The following is a 14,996-nucleotide window of genomic DNA, read 5'->3' as shown; positions in this document are numbered from 1 at the left end:
CCAGGGAAGCCCAACCTGCCTCGTTTTGTAGCCTCTGACCTAGACCTCGGCCCAGTCCTGCTGCCTCCTCCTCCACCGTCCCCTGGTTTCCCTGAGGGTCTCTGAGCCTCTGAGAGGCCTGGGGAGGGTGCAGGGGTCCAGGAGGCCTGCTGTGTCTGTCTGTGGGCACACAGGGGCCCTGGTTCTCACCCTTGCTCTGCTGTTGATTTGCTGTGTGGCTTTGGGCCTTATTGTCCCCCTTGGTGAAATGAAGACGTGGGACTGGAAGATCTCAGCTCTTCCCTGTGATCTGAGTCCTTGCTGTGTAGCCTTGGGAAGTCTCTGCCCCGCTCTGTGCCTCAGTTTCCCCAACTCTACAAAGAAAGTGCTGGGTTACTCCAGCCTGGTTGCTGTGTGTCCTTGGGCTGGTCCCTAGACATCTCCGAGCCATAGTTTCATCATCTGGGGGGCTGAGGCCTGCCTTCCTTTTTGCAGGGTGGCCTTGAGGGTCAAATGGGACAGACAAGTGTGGATCCCCCACCCCATGTGGGTGCACACAGAGAGGTAGATGGAGGGCCTGGGCACCTTTAGGCTCTTTCCTTGAGGCGGACCTCGCCCTCTTACTCCAGGGCCCTCCCTCTCCCGCAGAGACCCCCATGTGAGCTTGTGCCCCTGCCTGAGCATGCGTGCGGTGATCTCACAGCCAAGTCAGACCGCACAGCCCCAATCTCTCTCTCTTTGCCTCACTCCATCCAGAAGGGACCCACACTCTCTGGTTGAGCCTCGGCCCACCTGGCTGGGCCCCTGGCTCTGGGATGCTCACCTGTACTCACCTGTTCTCAGAGAGCTCCCCCAGCCCCACTCTCTCCCGGCCTCAACTTCTCCATCTTCAAAATGGGCTGAAGAATATGGGTCAGAGGCAGCTCAGAAAAACCAGGAGCCAGGGATCCAGGTTCAAGTCCAGACTGTGGCTGTGGGCAAGGGCCTTTCTCTCTTTGTGTCCTGGTGATGGGGAGTGGGGGAGCACATCCTGCTTGCTGTGTGTCTTCTCAGGGTTGTGATGAAATCAAAGGCAGCCTTGGATTGAGAAGCTCAGCAAGGTATCAAGCCCCGCTGCACCCTGTAGGGAAGGCTTCCTTCTCATCTGGGAGTTAGGAACCTGGGCCTGGCAGCGTGACGTGACCTTGAGCAGAGGCCTTTGCTTCTCTAGCCTCAGTCTTCCCATCTGCACAGTGGGAATGGGAGGGGGCTGGACCCTATTTCCCAGGCAGCCCTTCCCATTGGCCTCTCCTCCCTCCCCATAGACCCTCTCCCTGTCCCCTTTGATTGCTTTGGATGTGAGGCCCTAGTGGCTGCCCCGCCTTGTCCCCCCTCCCCCGTCCCCAGCACCGCCTGGCGCTCAGCTCTCTCCCTGCTCTTTCTGCCTCTCTCTCTCTCACCACCCCCATTTCTGCCTCTTCTTTCCTGTTGGGCTCTCGCTTTCTCCTCCCTCCTCTGTGTCTCTGGACCCCCGCTCCAGCCAGACCTGGTTCACATTCAGATGGCTGCAAAGGTATTTCTGCCCCCTCCCCACTCCCACCCAGACCCAGGGGACCCTCCCTGCCGGGGGCTCTTCCTGCCCATCCCCCTGTCCCCATCACCTCCTCCTCCTCCTCCTCATGGGGCAATTAGTGTAGAAGGGCCCTGGGTACTGGGGCTCTGCCACCTCAGCTCCCTCTGACACGACTCGCTGTGTGACTTTGGGCAAGTCCCAGCCCCCTCTGGCCTCAGTTTCCCCCATAGATGGGTAGGCTGCAGGAGGAGGCCTGTAGTTTTCAGTCAAGGAGCCCTGTGGGTGTGACCCATGATCTGTGACAAAGGCAAGCATTGCTCTAGTTTGCAGGGTTGGCGCCTGGATTGTCACCAAGCCCCCAAAGAGCCACCCCTTGCCTCCACTCAGGTCTTACCAGCTCCCAGGCTTGGGCTTCCAAATCTCAGGACTTGGGGAGGCTTTGAAGGTCTGATTTGACGTCCATCTCAGGAGGAATCTTCTCCTGTTACAACTTGCTTGCTCCCCAGAGACAGGGAACTCCCTCCCTCAATCCCAAGGCGGCTCTTGGCATCTTGAGACTGCTTGGTCTATCTGAAGGAAAGCAGATCACTTCCTGTGAATTCGGGCCTTGTCATCTGAGTCAGCTTTGGCCAAGAGGCATCTGGGGTAGGGAGGGGAAGAGTCCCGGGCCACCTCGGCCTGGCAGCTGTGAGAGGCCTGATCTCACTGTTCCCTGCACCTCACTCAGCCTCAAGAGCCCCCAGCACAGCACCTATAAAGATTGCAGGCATCGGGGTCCATTGCTGATGGTTCCCTTCTCCTTTGCTCCCTCCCTCTCCCCATGCTCAGAGAGGGAGACTGGTGGCTGGCCCACTCACTCAGCACAGGACAGACGGGCTATATCCCCAGCAACTACGTCGCGCCCTCCGACTCCATCCAGGCCGAGGAGTGAGTATCGACTCTGGCCTCCTGCTTGCTTACCATCGCTGCCAGTTCAGAGCTTCTCTCCTGGGCTAGAGTGGGAGGTCTGGCTGCCCAGGGCCCCAGCCACATCCCAGGAAGAGGCACTGTGGGTGGGCGGAAGCCTGGACCACCAGCACCACCCTCCTCCCTCCTGCCCCAGGTGGTACTTTGGCAAGATCACCAGACGGGAGTCAGAGCGGTTACTGCTCAATGCGGAGAACCCAAGAGGGACCTTCCTAGTGCGAGAAAGCGAGACCACGAAAGGTATGAGTGCTTCTGCTGACCAGTGGGAACTGAGCCTTTTGTGGGTTATTTGAGCTGGGTATTGTGGAATGAATAGGAGTTTGGTATATGGAGTGGGGTGGGACGAGCCCTCTAGCTAGAGAAAAAGACAGGATCAAAGGCAGGGAGGTCCATTTGAGGAACACTGAGTCACTCTGGGTTGACCAGAGATGCAGCAAAAGATGATGCAACAGGTGCAGCAAAAGAGGCCAGCCTCTCTGGCCTCAGGTTCCTCAGGTGAGGAATGGGCACAGGTTGTCAGGGAGTCTGAGGGTCACAGAGCAAAAGGCTGTTCCCAGGGAGGGTGCTGATGCAATGGGCCCCTCTCCTTCCCCTTCTCCAGGGGCCTCAGGGGCTAGACTGGGTGCTGGGACCTGGCTTTGCCCTTCCCCCAACAGTCCTGGCCTCTCTTCCTCTCCTGTCCCTCCCCCGACAACCAGAGAATCATCACCCCTTTCTCTCCAGCCCCTCCGCACGTGGGTTGCAGACTCTCCATCACCATAGCTATGAAGCTCTCGCTTCCTGTGGGCCTGGGGCTCAGTGGGAGATGGGAAAGCAGAGTATCCGTGTCATGTGTGTGCATTTATGAGAGGCCATGTGACTGCATGCCGTGTGTGGGTCCGGGCATGTGTGTGCACACGTGGGGGTGGAATTGTCTGTGGGTTGCTGTGTGGGAGTGAATTTTTATGGGTTTGTCCTTGTGCCCAAGGGCCTACGGAGTGTGGACCTGTGTGATCATGCAGCCACTAGACACAGGCATGCCCGCGTGTGTGCACATGTGGTCAGGGCTTGGCCTTAGACTCAGGCCTGTGGCTTCTACACGCACGTGGCCTGGCCATCTGTAGGAAGTCATGGTTGTCCAATGCAGGCTTTAGAGACCCAGGTATGGGTTCAAGTCCCAGCTCTGTGCCTGACTTGCTGGGTGACCTGAGGCTAGCTGCTTTCCCTCTCTGGGCCTCATTTTCCCTTCTTTACACTGGAGATTATAACCCCCACCTGAGGATTGTCCAGAGGTTTTGTGGGCTGTGGGGACTGGGCTTCTAGTATGATGCCTGTGTGCTGCTTCCCGAGAAAGGCTTTCTCTGGCCACTGGCGCCTCCTCCCCTACCCCTGGGGCTCAGCCTTGTTCCCTGATGCCACCCCAGGCATCTTCTAGGCTCAGGTTAACAGGCCTAGCCAGGCCTGTTGGGCAGAAAGAAACTTTTCCAGCCCAGAGCTCTTCCAGGCTCAAGGGAAACAGGGAGGGGGCCATCGGGATTGGCCCAGCTTAGCTTTGGCAGCCTTCAGGCCACACCCGGTACGTGGTCTTCTGCCCAGGATCGCCCCAGCCTCAGCCAACCACTGGCTGCTGCCTGAGCCTGGAGTCTTCAGGAAGAGGCAGGGCCCGGACAGTGTGCTCGTGGGCAGACCCACAGAGGGAAGGCAGTTAGGCCAGGGACACACAGCCACTTGGGACCATTCCTGTTAGGCTCCCTGCCAACATTTATCGAGCACCTACTGTGTGCCAGGCCCTCTTTTTTTTTTTTTTTAAATGTTTATTTGTTTATTTGGTTGTGCCGGGTCTTAATTGCGGCATGCATGTGGGATCTAGTTCCCTGACCAGGGATTGAACCCAGGCCCCCTGCATTGGGAGTGCAGAGTCTTATCCACTGCGCCACCAGGGAAGTCCCCAGGCCCTCTTATATGTAGTCTCATTGAATCTCCCCAGCAGCTCGGGAAGTAGCCCCATTGTGCAGCGGAGGAAACCGAGGCCCAGAGAGGGCTAGCCACTTGCTCAGGTCACACAGTTGGGATGCACACCTGGGCTTCAGAGGTCTTGCTAGGGCCAGGCGCTCACGGAAAGGCTCTCCGGTCAGGCGCCCCTTTGTCACTTGGCTCTGCCCCAGTGGCCGCCCCAGAACTGGGTCTCTGCCCGTGCCTCCCTTCCGTCCCGTGTTGGGTAGGTGTGCTCAGTGCCGTGGCCCCTGGGTGGGCCGGCATGGTGGTCACGGCTCCCCTTTGGCCTGCCCTGCAGGCGCCTACTGCCTCTCAGTGTCTGACTTCGACAACGCCAAGGGCCTCAACGTGAAGCACTACAAGATCCGCAAGCTGGACAGTGGCGGCTTCTACATCACCTCCCGCACCCAGTTCAACAGCCTGCAGCAGCTCGTGGCCTACTACTCCAGTGAGTGCCGGGCAGGCCTCCCGGGCGGCCAGCTGGGCGCAGGGGAGAGTAGGCCCTCGGAGAGCATGGGGGGGTCTCCGCCTATCCTATGAGCTGCAGACCCTGAGGAGGGGGGCTTTGGGGCCAAGAAGGGCCAGGACTTCTGTCGCCCTGAGGATGCGGGCTCCCGTTCCCCTCCCCCCTCTTCCTTTCCCCTTTCTCCCTCCTCCCCCCCCTCCTCCCACCCCCTCTTTTTTCCTTCTCTCCTCCCTGTGCCCTCTCTTCCCTGTTTCCCCTCTTCCCTCCCCCCACCCCAACCTGCCCCTCTATCCTCTCTCCTCCTCCGCATCTGCCTGGTGAGGAGGGGGCTGCCTGGAGGGGTGAGCTGGGAAGGAGGGGGCATAGGCTGGTGTCATTTGTCCCTGCAGCCTTAGGACCAGTTAGAACTGGTTACCAGGAGACAAGGAGGGGGCGGCTCTATCGATTGGCTTGTAGCAGAGAGCGATTGGCTTGTAGCAGAGAGCGGGAGAGAGATCGCAGGCGGGGAGCTCACGTGCGCAGGTCGTGGGAGCGGGCCGGGCCGAGTGTGCAGGAGTGTGGCCGATCCATCTGGATGTTCAGGGCTGCCCGGCTGGACTGAGGCGTCATGGCCTGGGTGCTCCCATGCGGACAGCTCTCTGTGGGTGTCTGTGGGCCTGTGGCATGTGGCCGTGGCCTGGGCGTGCACGTGTGGCCTTTCCTGAGAGCGCACGCTCCTCCTCCTCTGTTGGCTAGGCCTCCCGACTCCCTCTAGGATCTGCCACCCCGCTCTGTCCCCTTGGCCTCCACTGTAGGGTTCATTCTGAACCCCGTTCCCCCAGATCAAAACCCTCCAGGGGTTACCTTGGAATTTTAGGATAAAGACCCCCATGTGGCCTCTGAGGCCTTGGGTGGTCTAAACCTGGCTGGCCTCCCTGCCTTACCTGGGGCCCTCCTTCCCCCAGTCACTCTCCAGCAACCCCCTGGCCTCCTTTCAGTTCCTCCAACCCAGGGGCTTATTTCTCCCTCAGGGCCTTTGCACATGCATGAGGCAGGGTACCCTCCGCCTGGAGGGCTATTTTCCCGAGTCAACCACTCACCCTCCTGCAGATCCAAGCTCAGGTGCCGCTTCCTCTGGGAAGCCTTCCAGGATGCCACCCAGCCCACCTGCTATTGCATGCACAGCTCTCCTCTGTCACACTCGTGGTCCTGGGAGGTGATTAAGGGACGTTGGGTGTCATCCTGGACTATGCACTCCCTGAGGGCAGGGTTCCACTGGGTCCCTGGCACCTGCCTAGGTAGCCCCCGCTTAAAGTCTGATGAATGAATGAATGACTCAGGGAGCAGATGCATGAGGCGGTGTGGGCCTGTGTCGGGGACGGTTGTGTACACACAGGTATGGACGCCTGGCCTTGGGGGTGTCCTGTGCCTCCCCGAAGCCTGTGTGCATACAGTGCGTAAGTCTACACACACACACACCATGGGACATGGAGACCCCAGCACGGACGCCGGGCCTGAGCTCCACCTCCCTGCCTCTGTCTTCAGAACACGCTGACGGCCTGTGCCACCGCCTCACCACTGTGTGCCCCACGTCCAAGCCACAGACTCAGGGCCTGGCCAAGGACGCCTGGGAGATCCCCCGGGAGTCGCTGCGGCTGGAGGTCAAGCTGGGCCAGGGCTGCTTCGGAGAGGTGTGGATGGGTAAGGCCTTGCCCCGGCCCCGCACACCCCGCCATGTGCCCACCTGCGAACCAGGCAGATGTCTGTCCAAAGTGGCAGCTCAAGGCCCCATGAGTCCCCCAGCCTTCGCCTCCACGAGTCCCATCACCTCTGCTGAATAGGGGGCCCTACTTTCAACATGGAGCTCCCCCAGTGGTGGCTGACAGCAAGTTGGGGTATAGACCACCACACCTCCGCACACCGTGGTACCTGTTTACCCAGAACTGCTCAGGGCTGGGCATCGTGACTCCCCAGTGACGTGCCGTGTGGCCTGGGCTGGGTGGCTTCACTCTGCAGGGCTATTTTCCCGAGTCAACCACTCACCCTCCTGCGGATCCAAGCTCAGGTGCCACTTCCTCTGGGAAGGCTTCCAGGATGCCACCCAGCCCACCTGCTGTTGCATGCACAGCTAGCTCTCTTGTCACTCATGGACAGAGCCTCGATCTTCCCAACTGTAAAATGGGGCTGGTGATAATAGGACCCGCTGGTGGGGTTGAGAGAACGCTGGCCCCGTGTGGGTCCACACGTTAGCTTCAGCTGCGGGAAGAGAAGCCCCCGCTCACAGAAGGAATACAGGGTCTGACGTGTTCCAGGCCTGTTAATGATCTCCTGTCTAACTCTGGAGCGACGGCCAAACCGTCCTTGAAAACAAATGCCGCGCGGCCCTGACAAAACCCAGGCCCCCTTCTGCTTTGGTTTCTGCTGACACAGGAGTTGCGGAGGCAGCGGTGAGGCAGACCTGGCTGCCGCGAGCCTGCGCGTCCAGCGAGGGGGGTGTGTGGGGGGTGGGGGTGCATGGCCGTGTGCTGTTTTCAAGGTGGTTTCATCTGAGCCTCAGTATTCACTTGGCGTCACCACCACCCGTTCCCTCCCTTCAGAGGAAGAGATGATGGAGGAGAGCAGAGGGGGTTCCTGGGTGGCAGCAGAGGCCTGCAGGCTGGAGGTCAGGCCAAGTCAGGAAAGGGGAGGCTTTGAGCTGGGGAGAGGGGAGGGGGATGAGAAGCCAGCTCCCAGGCACAGGCACAAAAAGAGGATATGAGCAAAACCTGAAAAATCCATGGCGTCAGCCATTCCTGTGGCTGCAAAACTCATTCCTGGCTTGGGCATGCGGTGAATAGTCAGTGGGGGAAGCTCCCGTTCCTCCGTGGATGATCCAGGTAGACTCAGGAAGTGCCTGGTACGCATGCCCAGAGGGCGTGTGCTGGGAAGGCCACAGACAGGGGCCCGAGCCCCAACTCGCACCTGGAGGCCCAGAGATGGGCAGGAATGGGCCCAAGGCGCCTCAGGCCCGGCTGGGACAAAACTCAGATTAAACACACTGGTTTAGAACACAGCTTCCCCTGAGGCCTCACAATTTAAAAACCAGATAATAATAAAATGACAGCTGCAGCTATTATTAACTGTGTCCTTACAGTGGGCTTGGCCCAGTGGCTAAAATCTCATTTAATCCTCAAACAGCCCACAGGTGGATACTATAGCATCCCCATTTTCCGGATGAGAAAATCAAGGCTCAGAGAGGGGAACGGACTCACCTATGGTCTCACTGGTGGGAGGAGGCAGAGGTGGGAGCCAAACTCCTGCCAGACTGACCTCCGAGCCCTTCTACTTAGTGTGATGCCTTGCTGTTTGGGGAGTGTGGCTTGAGACAAGCTCTTGTTCTGGTGGCCTTGTTCTGTGGCTGGCTCTGCCGCACCCCCCGCCCCCACGAGTACATGCTCCATCTGCTAACACCTGGGCCACCCAGAAGGAACATGACTACCCAGGAGGGGGCAGTTGAGTTGGAACCATCGTCCCCCAACTCTCAGATGAGTGTGCTGCTTTGGGGGACATTTCTAATAATCAGCGTCCGAACAACAGCTCTTGTTTCTGGAGCGTGCCCTGTGTGAGGAGCGCCCTGCCCATCTGCAGATGGGGACACTGAGGTCCGGAAAGGGGCTGGGCCTTGGCTGGGCTTGTCACGTGGCCTGGCCTGGGAGGCCAGAGCTGAAATTGGTACCCAGGCAGGCAGATCCTGGTCCCTATGGGGTGGGAATAGGGGTCCTCCCATGAGGCAGCCTGCACCCCTTTCCACACAGGGACTTGGAATGGCACCACCAGGGTGGCCATCAAAACTCTGAAGCCCGGCACGATGTCTCCGGAGGCCTTCCTTCAGGAGGCCCAGGTCATGAAGAAACTGAGGCATGAGAAGCTGGTGCAGCTGTACGCGGTGGTGTCTGAGGAGCCCATCTACATCGTCACGGAGTACATGAGCCAGGGTGAGGCCTGCGTGATGGCGCGGACACATGGGTGGCCCCTGTCTGGGGTCCTCCCAAAAGGGCAGGTGGGATGTGCTTCACCTCCCACCACATCTAGAGCATATGCCTTTAAAGGTGGAATGAATGGGAAGAATCAGCTTCCCACGTCAATGGAAAGTTAAACCAAAGGTTGCCTTTCTCCGTTCATTTTGTTTTTAATGATTTCCCACAATGCATCTATGTCCCCCCGTTTGCTGGTTCTGTAAAGCCATTTGCCATTCTGGGGCTGGAAGGAGAACTCCCTGAATCCTCCAAGCTGAGCCACATCTGGGTCAAGTTCCTGGCTTGACTTTTACTTAGTTTTGAAATTAATTATTTTTCAAAATTCCACTTTTTGGAGGTATAATTTACATGTGATAAAATACACCCATTTTAAGTGTCCAGTTTGGTGAGTTTTAACAAATAGGTATGCTGTGTATCTCTTAGCACAATCGAGATATAGATCGCCATCACCCCAGAAAGCACCCTTGTACCCCTTTGCAGATAGTACTCTCCAGCCCCAAACTCACACAGCCACTGATGTGCTTTCTGTCTTCATAGAGTTGTTTCTTCTAGAATTTCGTATAGGTAAATCTTTTACATCCGAGGGTTTTCCTTCTTGTTGTGTGTATCAGTAGTTTGTTCCTTTTTGTTGCTGAGTAGTATTCCGTAGTATAGCTGTACCACAGTTCTGTTTGCCTAGAGGCAGACATTTGGTTGTTTCCCATCCTGCTTGCCTTTTGAGTGACAAACACAGACTTTATTCAGAGATGGGTTTGCACAAAATCTGCTGTGTGGTTAAAGTGAGGCCAGCCTGCCCCGGTGGACAAGATCTGGAAATCACTGCTTCCTGGCTCAGGGAGGACGGGGCCGGGGCTAGAGCTGCTTTCTCTCTCTCCAGGGAGTTTGCTGGACTTTCTCAAGGGGGAGACGGGCAAGTACCTGCGGCTGCCTCAGCTGGTGGACATGGCTGCTCAGGTGAGTCAGCCCCTCCCCGCTCCCACACCTGACCTTGAGCTCTCTGACCCACCTGGCTCAGCCATGTCTGGCCTCTTGAGTGCCCCCTCCAAGGAACTTGTCTTGATATCCCCACACTCACTGATCTCATCCCATGTATTACTGGGACCACTTACAGGTGCTGTGAGTGGTGGTTTGGGCAGAGGAAAGAGCCCTTCCCTGGGCATCAGGAGTCACTGACTTGCTATGGGACCTCAGACCTCAGTTTTCTTCTCTGTCAACGTCAGTCACTCATCAAACATGTATTAGTACTTGCTTGCTGTAGGCAGTGCTCAACAACTACTTTTTAATTTAATCCTTAATACAATCAGGTGGTAGAGATGGCTACTATTCCATTTGACAGATGAGAAAACTGAGGCTCAGGGAGGGGACTTGGGACAACAGGCAGGACCTGACACTCATCTGTGTCTCTGGGAGCATCTGGGGCCTCTTTTGCGTGGTCACCCCACTTCCCTGGCTGCATCTTGTCTCGTGCCTCCCCTTTGTCCTTTGCCCTATGCTACCTCTTTCTGCTGGGCACTGGTCATGCTTTTTGTGCCAACAGTATTTATTGTAAATTGACTTCATTGCCTGAGGAACTGGGAAGGGTGGGGCATTCCTGGGGATAACACCACCCCTGGGCATGTGCCGTGTGATCTGGGAAGGGCAAGGGGTGGCCCCTGAACCAGGCTCCTGGGTTCTGCCTACAGATCGCTTCAGGCATGGCGTACGTGGAGCGGATGAACTATGTCCACCGAGACCTCCGTGCTGCCAACATCCTGGTTGGAGAGAGCCTCGTGTGCAAAGTGGCTGACTTTGGGCTGGCTCGGCTCATTGAAGACAATGAGTACACAGCCCGTCAAGGTGGGCAGGCTCCCGGCAGATGCCGTGTGGCTGTGGGGAGTCACACCCCTTCTCTGAGCCTCAGTTTCCTCCTCTGTCAAGTGGGGCTAAGAATGATGCCTATCTGGCAGAGCGGTCATGATGTTCTCCTGAGCTCCCCCAACCCTTCTTGGTCCTGCAGGTGCCAAATTCCCCATCAAGTGGACGGCTCCAGAAGCTGCCCTCTATGGCCGGTTCACCATCAAGTCAGATGTGTGGTCCTTTGGGATCCTGCTGACAGAGCTCACGACAAAGGGACGGGTGCCCTACCCCGGTAAGAGGGCTCCCCACAGCCCATCTTTGGTCTTTCTGCCCCTGCCCTGGTGACCCCTCTGCTCAGGTGACCTTGGGCAAGTCAAACCCCATCCAGGGCCTCAGTTTCCCCATCTGTATAACAAAGAGATTGACCATCTGATCTTAGGCTCTGTCTTTGGTCAGGGCTCCCAGGCTTGGGGAGGGCCTTACCCACGGTCACAGCCACCCTCTCCTAGGCAGGAAGCCCTCTTTGTTGTCCCCATCAACTTCCCTCTGCCCGACTTTCCTCAGTGGAGCCAGCCTACTCATGTTTCCCTCTGCCCACAGGGATGGTGAACCGCGAGGTGCTGGACCAGGTGGAGAGGGGCTACCGGATGCCCTGCCCGCCCGAGTGTCCCGAGTCTCTGCATGACCTCATGTGCCAGTGCTGGCGGAAGGACCCAGAGGAACGGCCCACCTTCGAGTACCTGCAGGCCTTCCTGGAGGACTACTTCACATCCACCGAGCCCCAGTACCAGCCCGGAGAGAACCTATAGGGCGTGGGCTACAGGGCCAGACTGCCTTCTTGGCTTGGATCTTGAGCTGGGTGGCCCCTGACGTGGGGTCTTGCCTGCCTCTGCCTGCCCGCCCCCCGTTGATCCTCTCTGTGGGGCTGAATTGCCAGTGACGAGGCCCCTCCCTCTTTTGTGGCATGGAAGGGCTTGGGGCCTGGGGCTGCCCTGGGGGCGGGGTCCAAGACTGGCGCAGTGACTGTGCCCCAGCCCCTGGCCAGCCGCACGCCTCCTCCCTGCGTTCCCTCCTGGAGCTCCGCGCGTCTCAGCAGGAGGAACTGGGAAGAAGGGCTGGGCTGAGAGCACCCTTTTCTTAGCCTCAACCTACTGCACGCACTGGCCCTTTCCCACTTCCACGCCACCCCAGGTCTGTCTGCAGAGCTAGCCAAAGAGCCTTTCCAAAGAGGAGTGATGGGCCACTGGCCCTCGGCCTGCCTGCCACGCTGCCCCTTGCCATCCATTTCTGAAACGCCTGTTGGTGGAGGCTGCTGGGTCCAGCCCCCTCTGCTGTGGCTCCCAGGCTGGTGAAGCCTAGCTTGACTTGATGCTGGTGGGTGGGGTGGACACCTCCCTCAAACCCTGCCCTTCTTAGACCTGAGGGATCCTTAGAGATCTTCAATTCCTTGTCCCCATGCTACCCATGGGGAAACTGAGTCCAGAGAGGGGATGTGACTTGCCCAAGGCCACAGAGCAGTTCAGGGTTGAGGTGGGATTGGAACCTGGTGCTCCCTCTGTCTTCCTCAGGAACCAACAAGATTGTCCTTGGAGGCACTGTGGACAGACTGGGGCAGCCCAGGGGACAAGGGGCCTGAGGATGGGTTAGAGATAGCAGAGAGAGTCCTGCTGCCACTGTTTGCTCAGTGGGCTATTGTGGGGGGAGAGAGTGGAGGTAGATGTGGGGCTGAGCTAGAAGTGAAAGGTACAAGGGTAGGGAGGCAGGTTTCAATCAGAAGGTGGGAGGTATTTGACCTTTGGAGCTAGCCAATCATGAAAGGAAGTGAGCTCACCGGCTCTGGAGGCAATCAAACAGAAATAGAAGATCCAAATGATTGGGAGGCCCTGGCCTCAGGAAGGAACCCCAGGTCCTCCTTTCCCCAGTTTGTCCTGTGTCATTTCAACGCCTGGCCCCTGCTTTTCTCCCCAAGTTGGCACCCTTAACTCACGAGTACGGAAAGGAGTGCCTAGACTGGGGTGAGGAGAGAGGACTGGGGTGTCTATTGCCACACACCAGGACTGGCTGTGTACCCTCGGGAAGCCCCTGCTTCCTTCTCTGGGCTGCAGTGTCTGCCTCCATTTGTGGCCATGGCCTCTGCAACTGCTCCACTCCCGTCCAGACCCTGTGGCCTGGCATCACGTGGTGTGCTCAGCCCATGGCATCAGGAGACCGTGTTTTGGCCCTTGGGCTATGTGGTGGCTTCTCCCTGGACCTCAGTGTGTCCTTCTTAAATGGGGCAGCCAACAGTTTGTAGGCATCTTGCCAAGGGCCCCTGTGTGTGCGTGTGTGTGTGTGTGTGCGCGCGTATGCACATGTATGTTCCTCCATGTGTGTTCATATTTAACATGTAAAAACGCCCCCTGCTCTGTCCCCCAGACCTGTTGTACATTTCACCCACAGCCCCCCCATCATAGCAATAACGTTCCCGCTGCCAGGGGTTCTCGAGCCAGCCAGGCCCTGCCAGTGGGGAGGGAGGCCAAGTGGTGCCTGCCTATGAAATTTAAACTTTTCCTTTCATACATGTTTATTACCCAAGTCTTCTCCTGTCCTGTCTCCGTCCCAGTCGAATCTGGACTCACTTACCCCAGCGCGCTCCCAAATCCCCTTCTGACTGCCCAGTGTCCTTTGTATAAGGTGTCCTAATACTGTCTTTTTTTTTTTTTTTTAAACAAACAGTGTTTTGTAGATTTCAGATGACTATGCAGAGGCCTAGGGGACCCCCGGCTCTGGGCAGGGCCTGGGGTTCCTGCGTTCCTCGGCCGAGGCCTGTGGGGGGAGGGGGGATTTGGAATTGGTTGTAAATACTTTGCATATTGTCTGATTAAACACAAACAGACCTCAGAGTTTGGTCAGCGGTTTCTTGAGTATCTATTGTGTGCTGGAGAGTGAGAGGGGGTGGGATGTGGGGACAGGCTGTGTCAGAGGGGTCTTTGTGCAGGCAGCATTGGTGGCTGGAGGGCTTGAGGCCAGAGAGGGACATAATCAGATTGGAGATCTCTGGAATGCGGCTGTGTGTGCACATCCATCCCTGAGTTTGGGGAGTGACTGTGCCTGGCAGAAACCTTGCTTGTGTCTGAGATGCACCAGGCGAAGCCCAGGGCTTGTGAGCAGGAAGTGTGAGCAGTTGAAGACTCTTTGCCCTGGGTGGATGGTGGCAGTTGACACTCTGGGGGCCCCGCAGGGCTGTCAGGCCCTTGTGGAGTTGTGGATGTCCTCACAGGGAGATGTGGCTGTGTATGCTGTGTGTTTCCCAGGAGTGCTGGGCTGGGTGGGTGTGGGGGTGGTGAGACTGGGTTAGCAAAAGCCCTGGGCACCCTGGAGAAAAATCCAAAGACCCTTCCTCTCCTCCCTTCTCGCCTCCACCAAGGCACACAATCTGGGAAGTTCATTTGCAACAGTCTATAGGAAGAAATTTATTTTATATCAGATCACACACAGATCCATGTAAGTTACCTCTGGTAGTAGTAACACTGTTTAATCTGTATAATTAAAAACAGATCTCAAAATCAGGATGTTTCTCTGTTCACTGTTATTTTCACAAGCCAAATACCACAATGTCCGGTCAGAATGGACACCTGGAGACCCCAAGGGTGTACATATGTCTTGGGAGCAGAGGTAGGAGCATGGGTGTGAGTGTGCGCTCGTGGGTGTGTGCCTTTGTGCTCACTGGGGTATGCGTGTGGCCCTGTTTGCTCATGGGTGTCTGTGTTGGTGTGTGGACACGTGTCCAGGTGGCCTGTGAGTCTGGATGCCCAGATGTGTGAACCTGTTTTTCCTGGCCCTGTGTGCAGAGATTTGTGTGTACTGCGGGGACACCACTCTAGGTGGTTCTGTCTGAATCTGTGGGCTCCCCCGGGGGCACGGGCCCCGATGTGTGTGGTGGGGCTCTGCTTGTCTGCTCGGGGCAGTGTGTGTGTCCGCGTGGATGATTGTGGGCTCAGGGCGTGCACGGGGCGCCGGCCTCTCCGCCAGGGCCCACATGCACCGGGGGGCGCAAGGACACGTGCGAGCAGCCCAGCCCGGGGACGCGCCCCAGCCCCGGCGGGGACAAAGCGCTCGTCCGCGCTACCGCGGCGGGTCGGGAGTGCGCCTGCGCGGCGGCGAGCCGCGGGTCTAGCCGGGGAAGAAGCTCCGAGACCCCTTTATCTCCATCTCTCGCCGGTCTCACCAAGTGGTTCAATGCGTGTGT

At 57.7% G+C, this 14,996-nt stretch overlaps 1 protein-coding gene across 2 annotated transcripts in view; it reads left to right on the top strand.

The window, feature by feature from the left end:
- The window catches only part of SRC (SRC proto-oncogene, non-receptor tyrosine kinase), a 55,699-nt gene extending 42,051 nt beyond the window's left edge, over positions 1-13,648 (top strand). For both annotated transcript variants that reach the window (XM_060120046.1, XM_060120045.1), the window contains exons 6-14: positions 2,360-2,458; positions 2,634-2,737; positions 4,770-4,919; positions 6,462-6,617; positions 8,711-8,890; positions 9,810-9,886; positions 10,615-10,768; positions 10,929-11,060; positions 11,369-13,648. In XM_060120046.1, coding sequence (XP_059976029.1) covers positions 2,360-2,458; positions 2,634-2,737; positions 4,770-4,919; positions 6,462-6,617; positions 8,711-8,890; positions 9,810-9,886; positions 10,615-10,768; positions 10,929-11,060; positions 11,369-11,577 — 1,261 coding nt within the window. In that variant the 3' untranslated portion in view covers positions 11,578-13,648. The remainder of the gene's footprint in view (positions 1-2,359; positions 2,459-2,633; positions 2,738-4,769; positions 4,920-6,461; positions 6,618-8,710; positions 8,891-9,809; positions 9,887-10,614; positions 10,769-10,928; positions 11,061-11,368) is intronic.
- The last annotated feature ends 1,348 nt before the right edge of the window (positions 13,649-14,996 follow it).

This window comes from Mesoplodon densirostris, chromosome 16 (genome assembly GCF_025265405.1).
Source record: "Mesoplodon densirostris isolate mMesDen1 chromosome 16, mMesDen1 primary haplotype, whole genome shotgun sequence".
In the NCBI taxonomy this organism is placed as follows: domain Eukaryota; kingdom Metazoa; phylum Chordata; class Mammalia; order Artiodactyla; family Ziphiidae; genus Mesoplodon; species Mesoplodon densirostris.
Note: the sequence above shows the minus strand (reverse complement) of the source record. Positions and strands in the feature narration are given on the sequence as shown.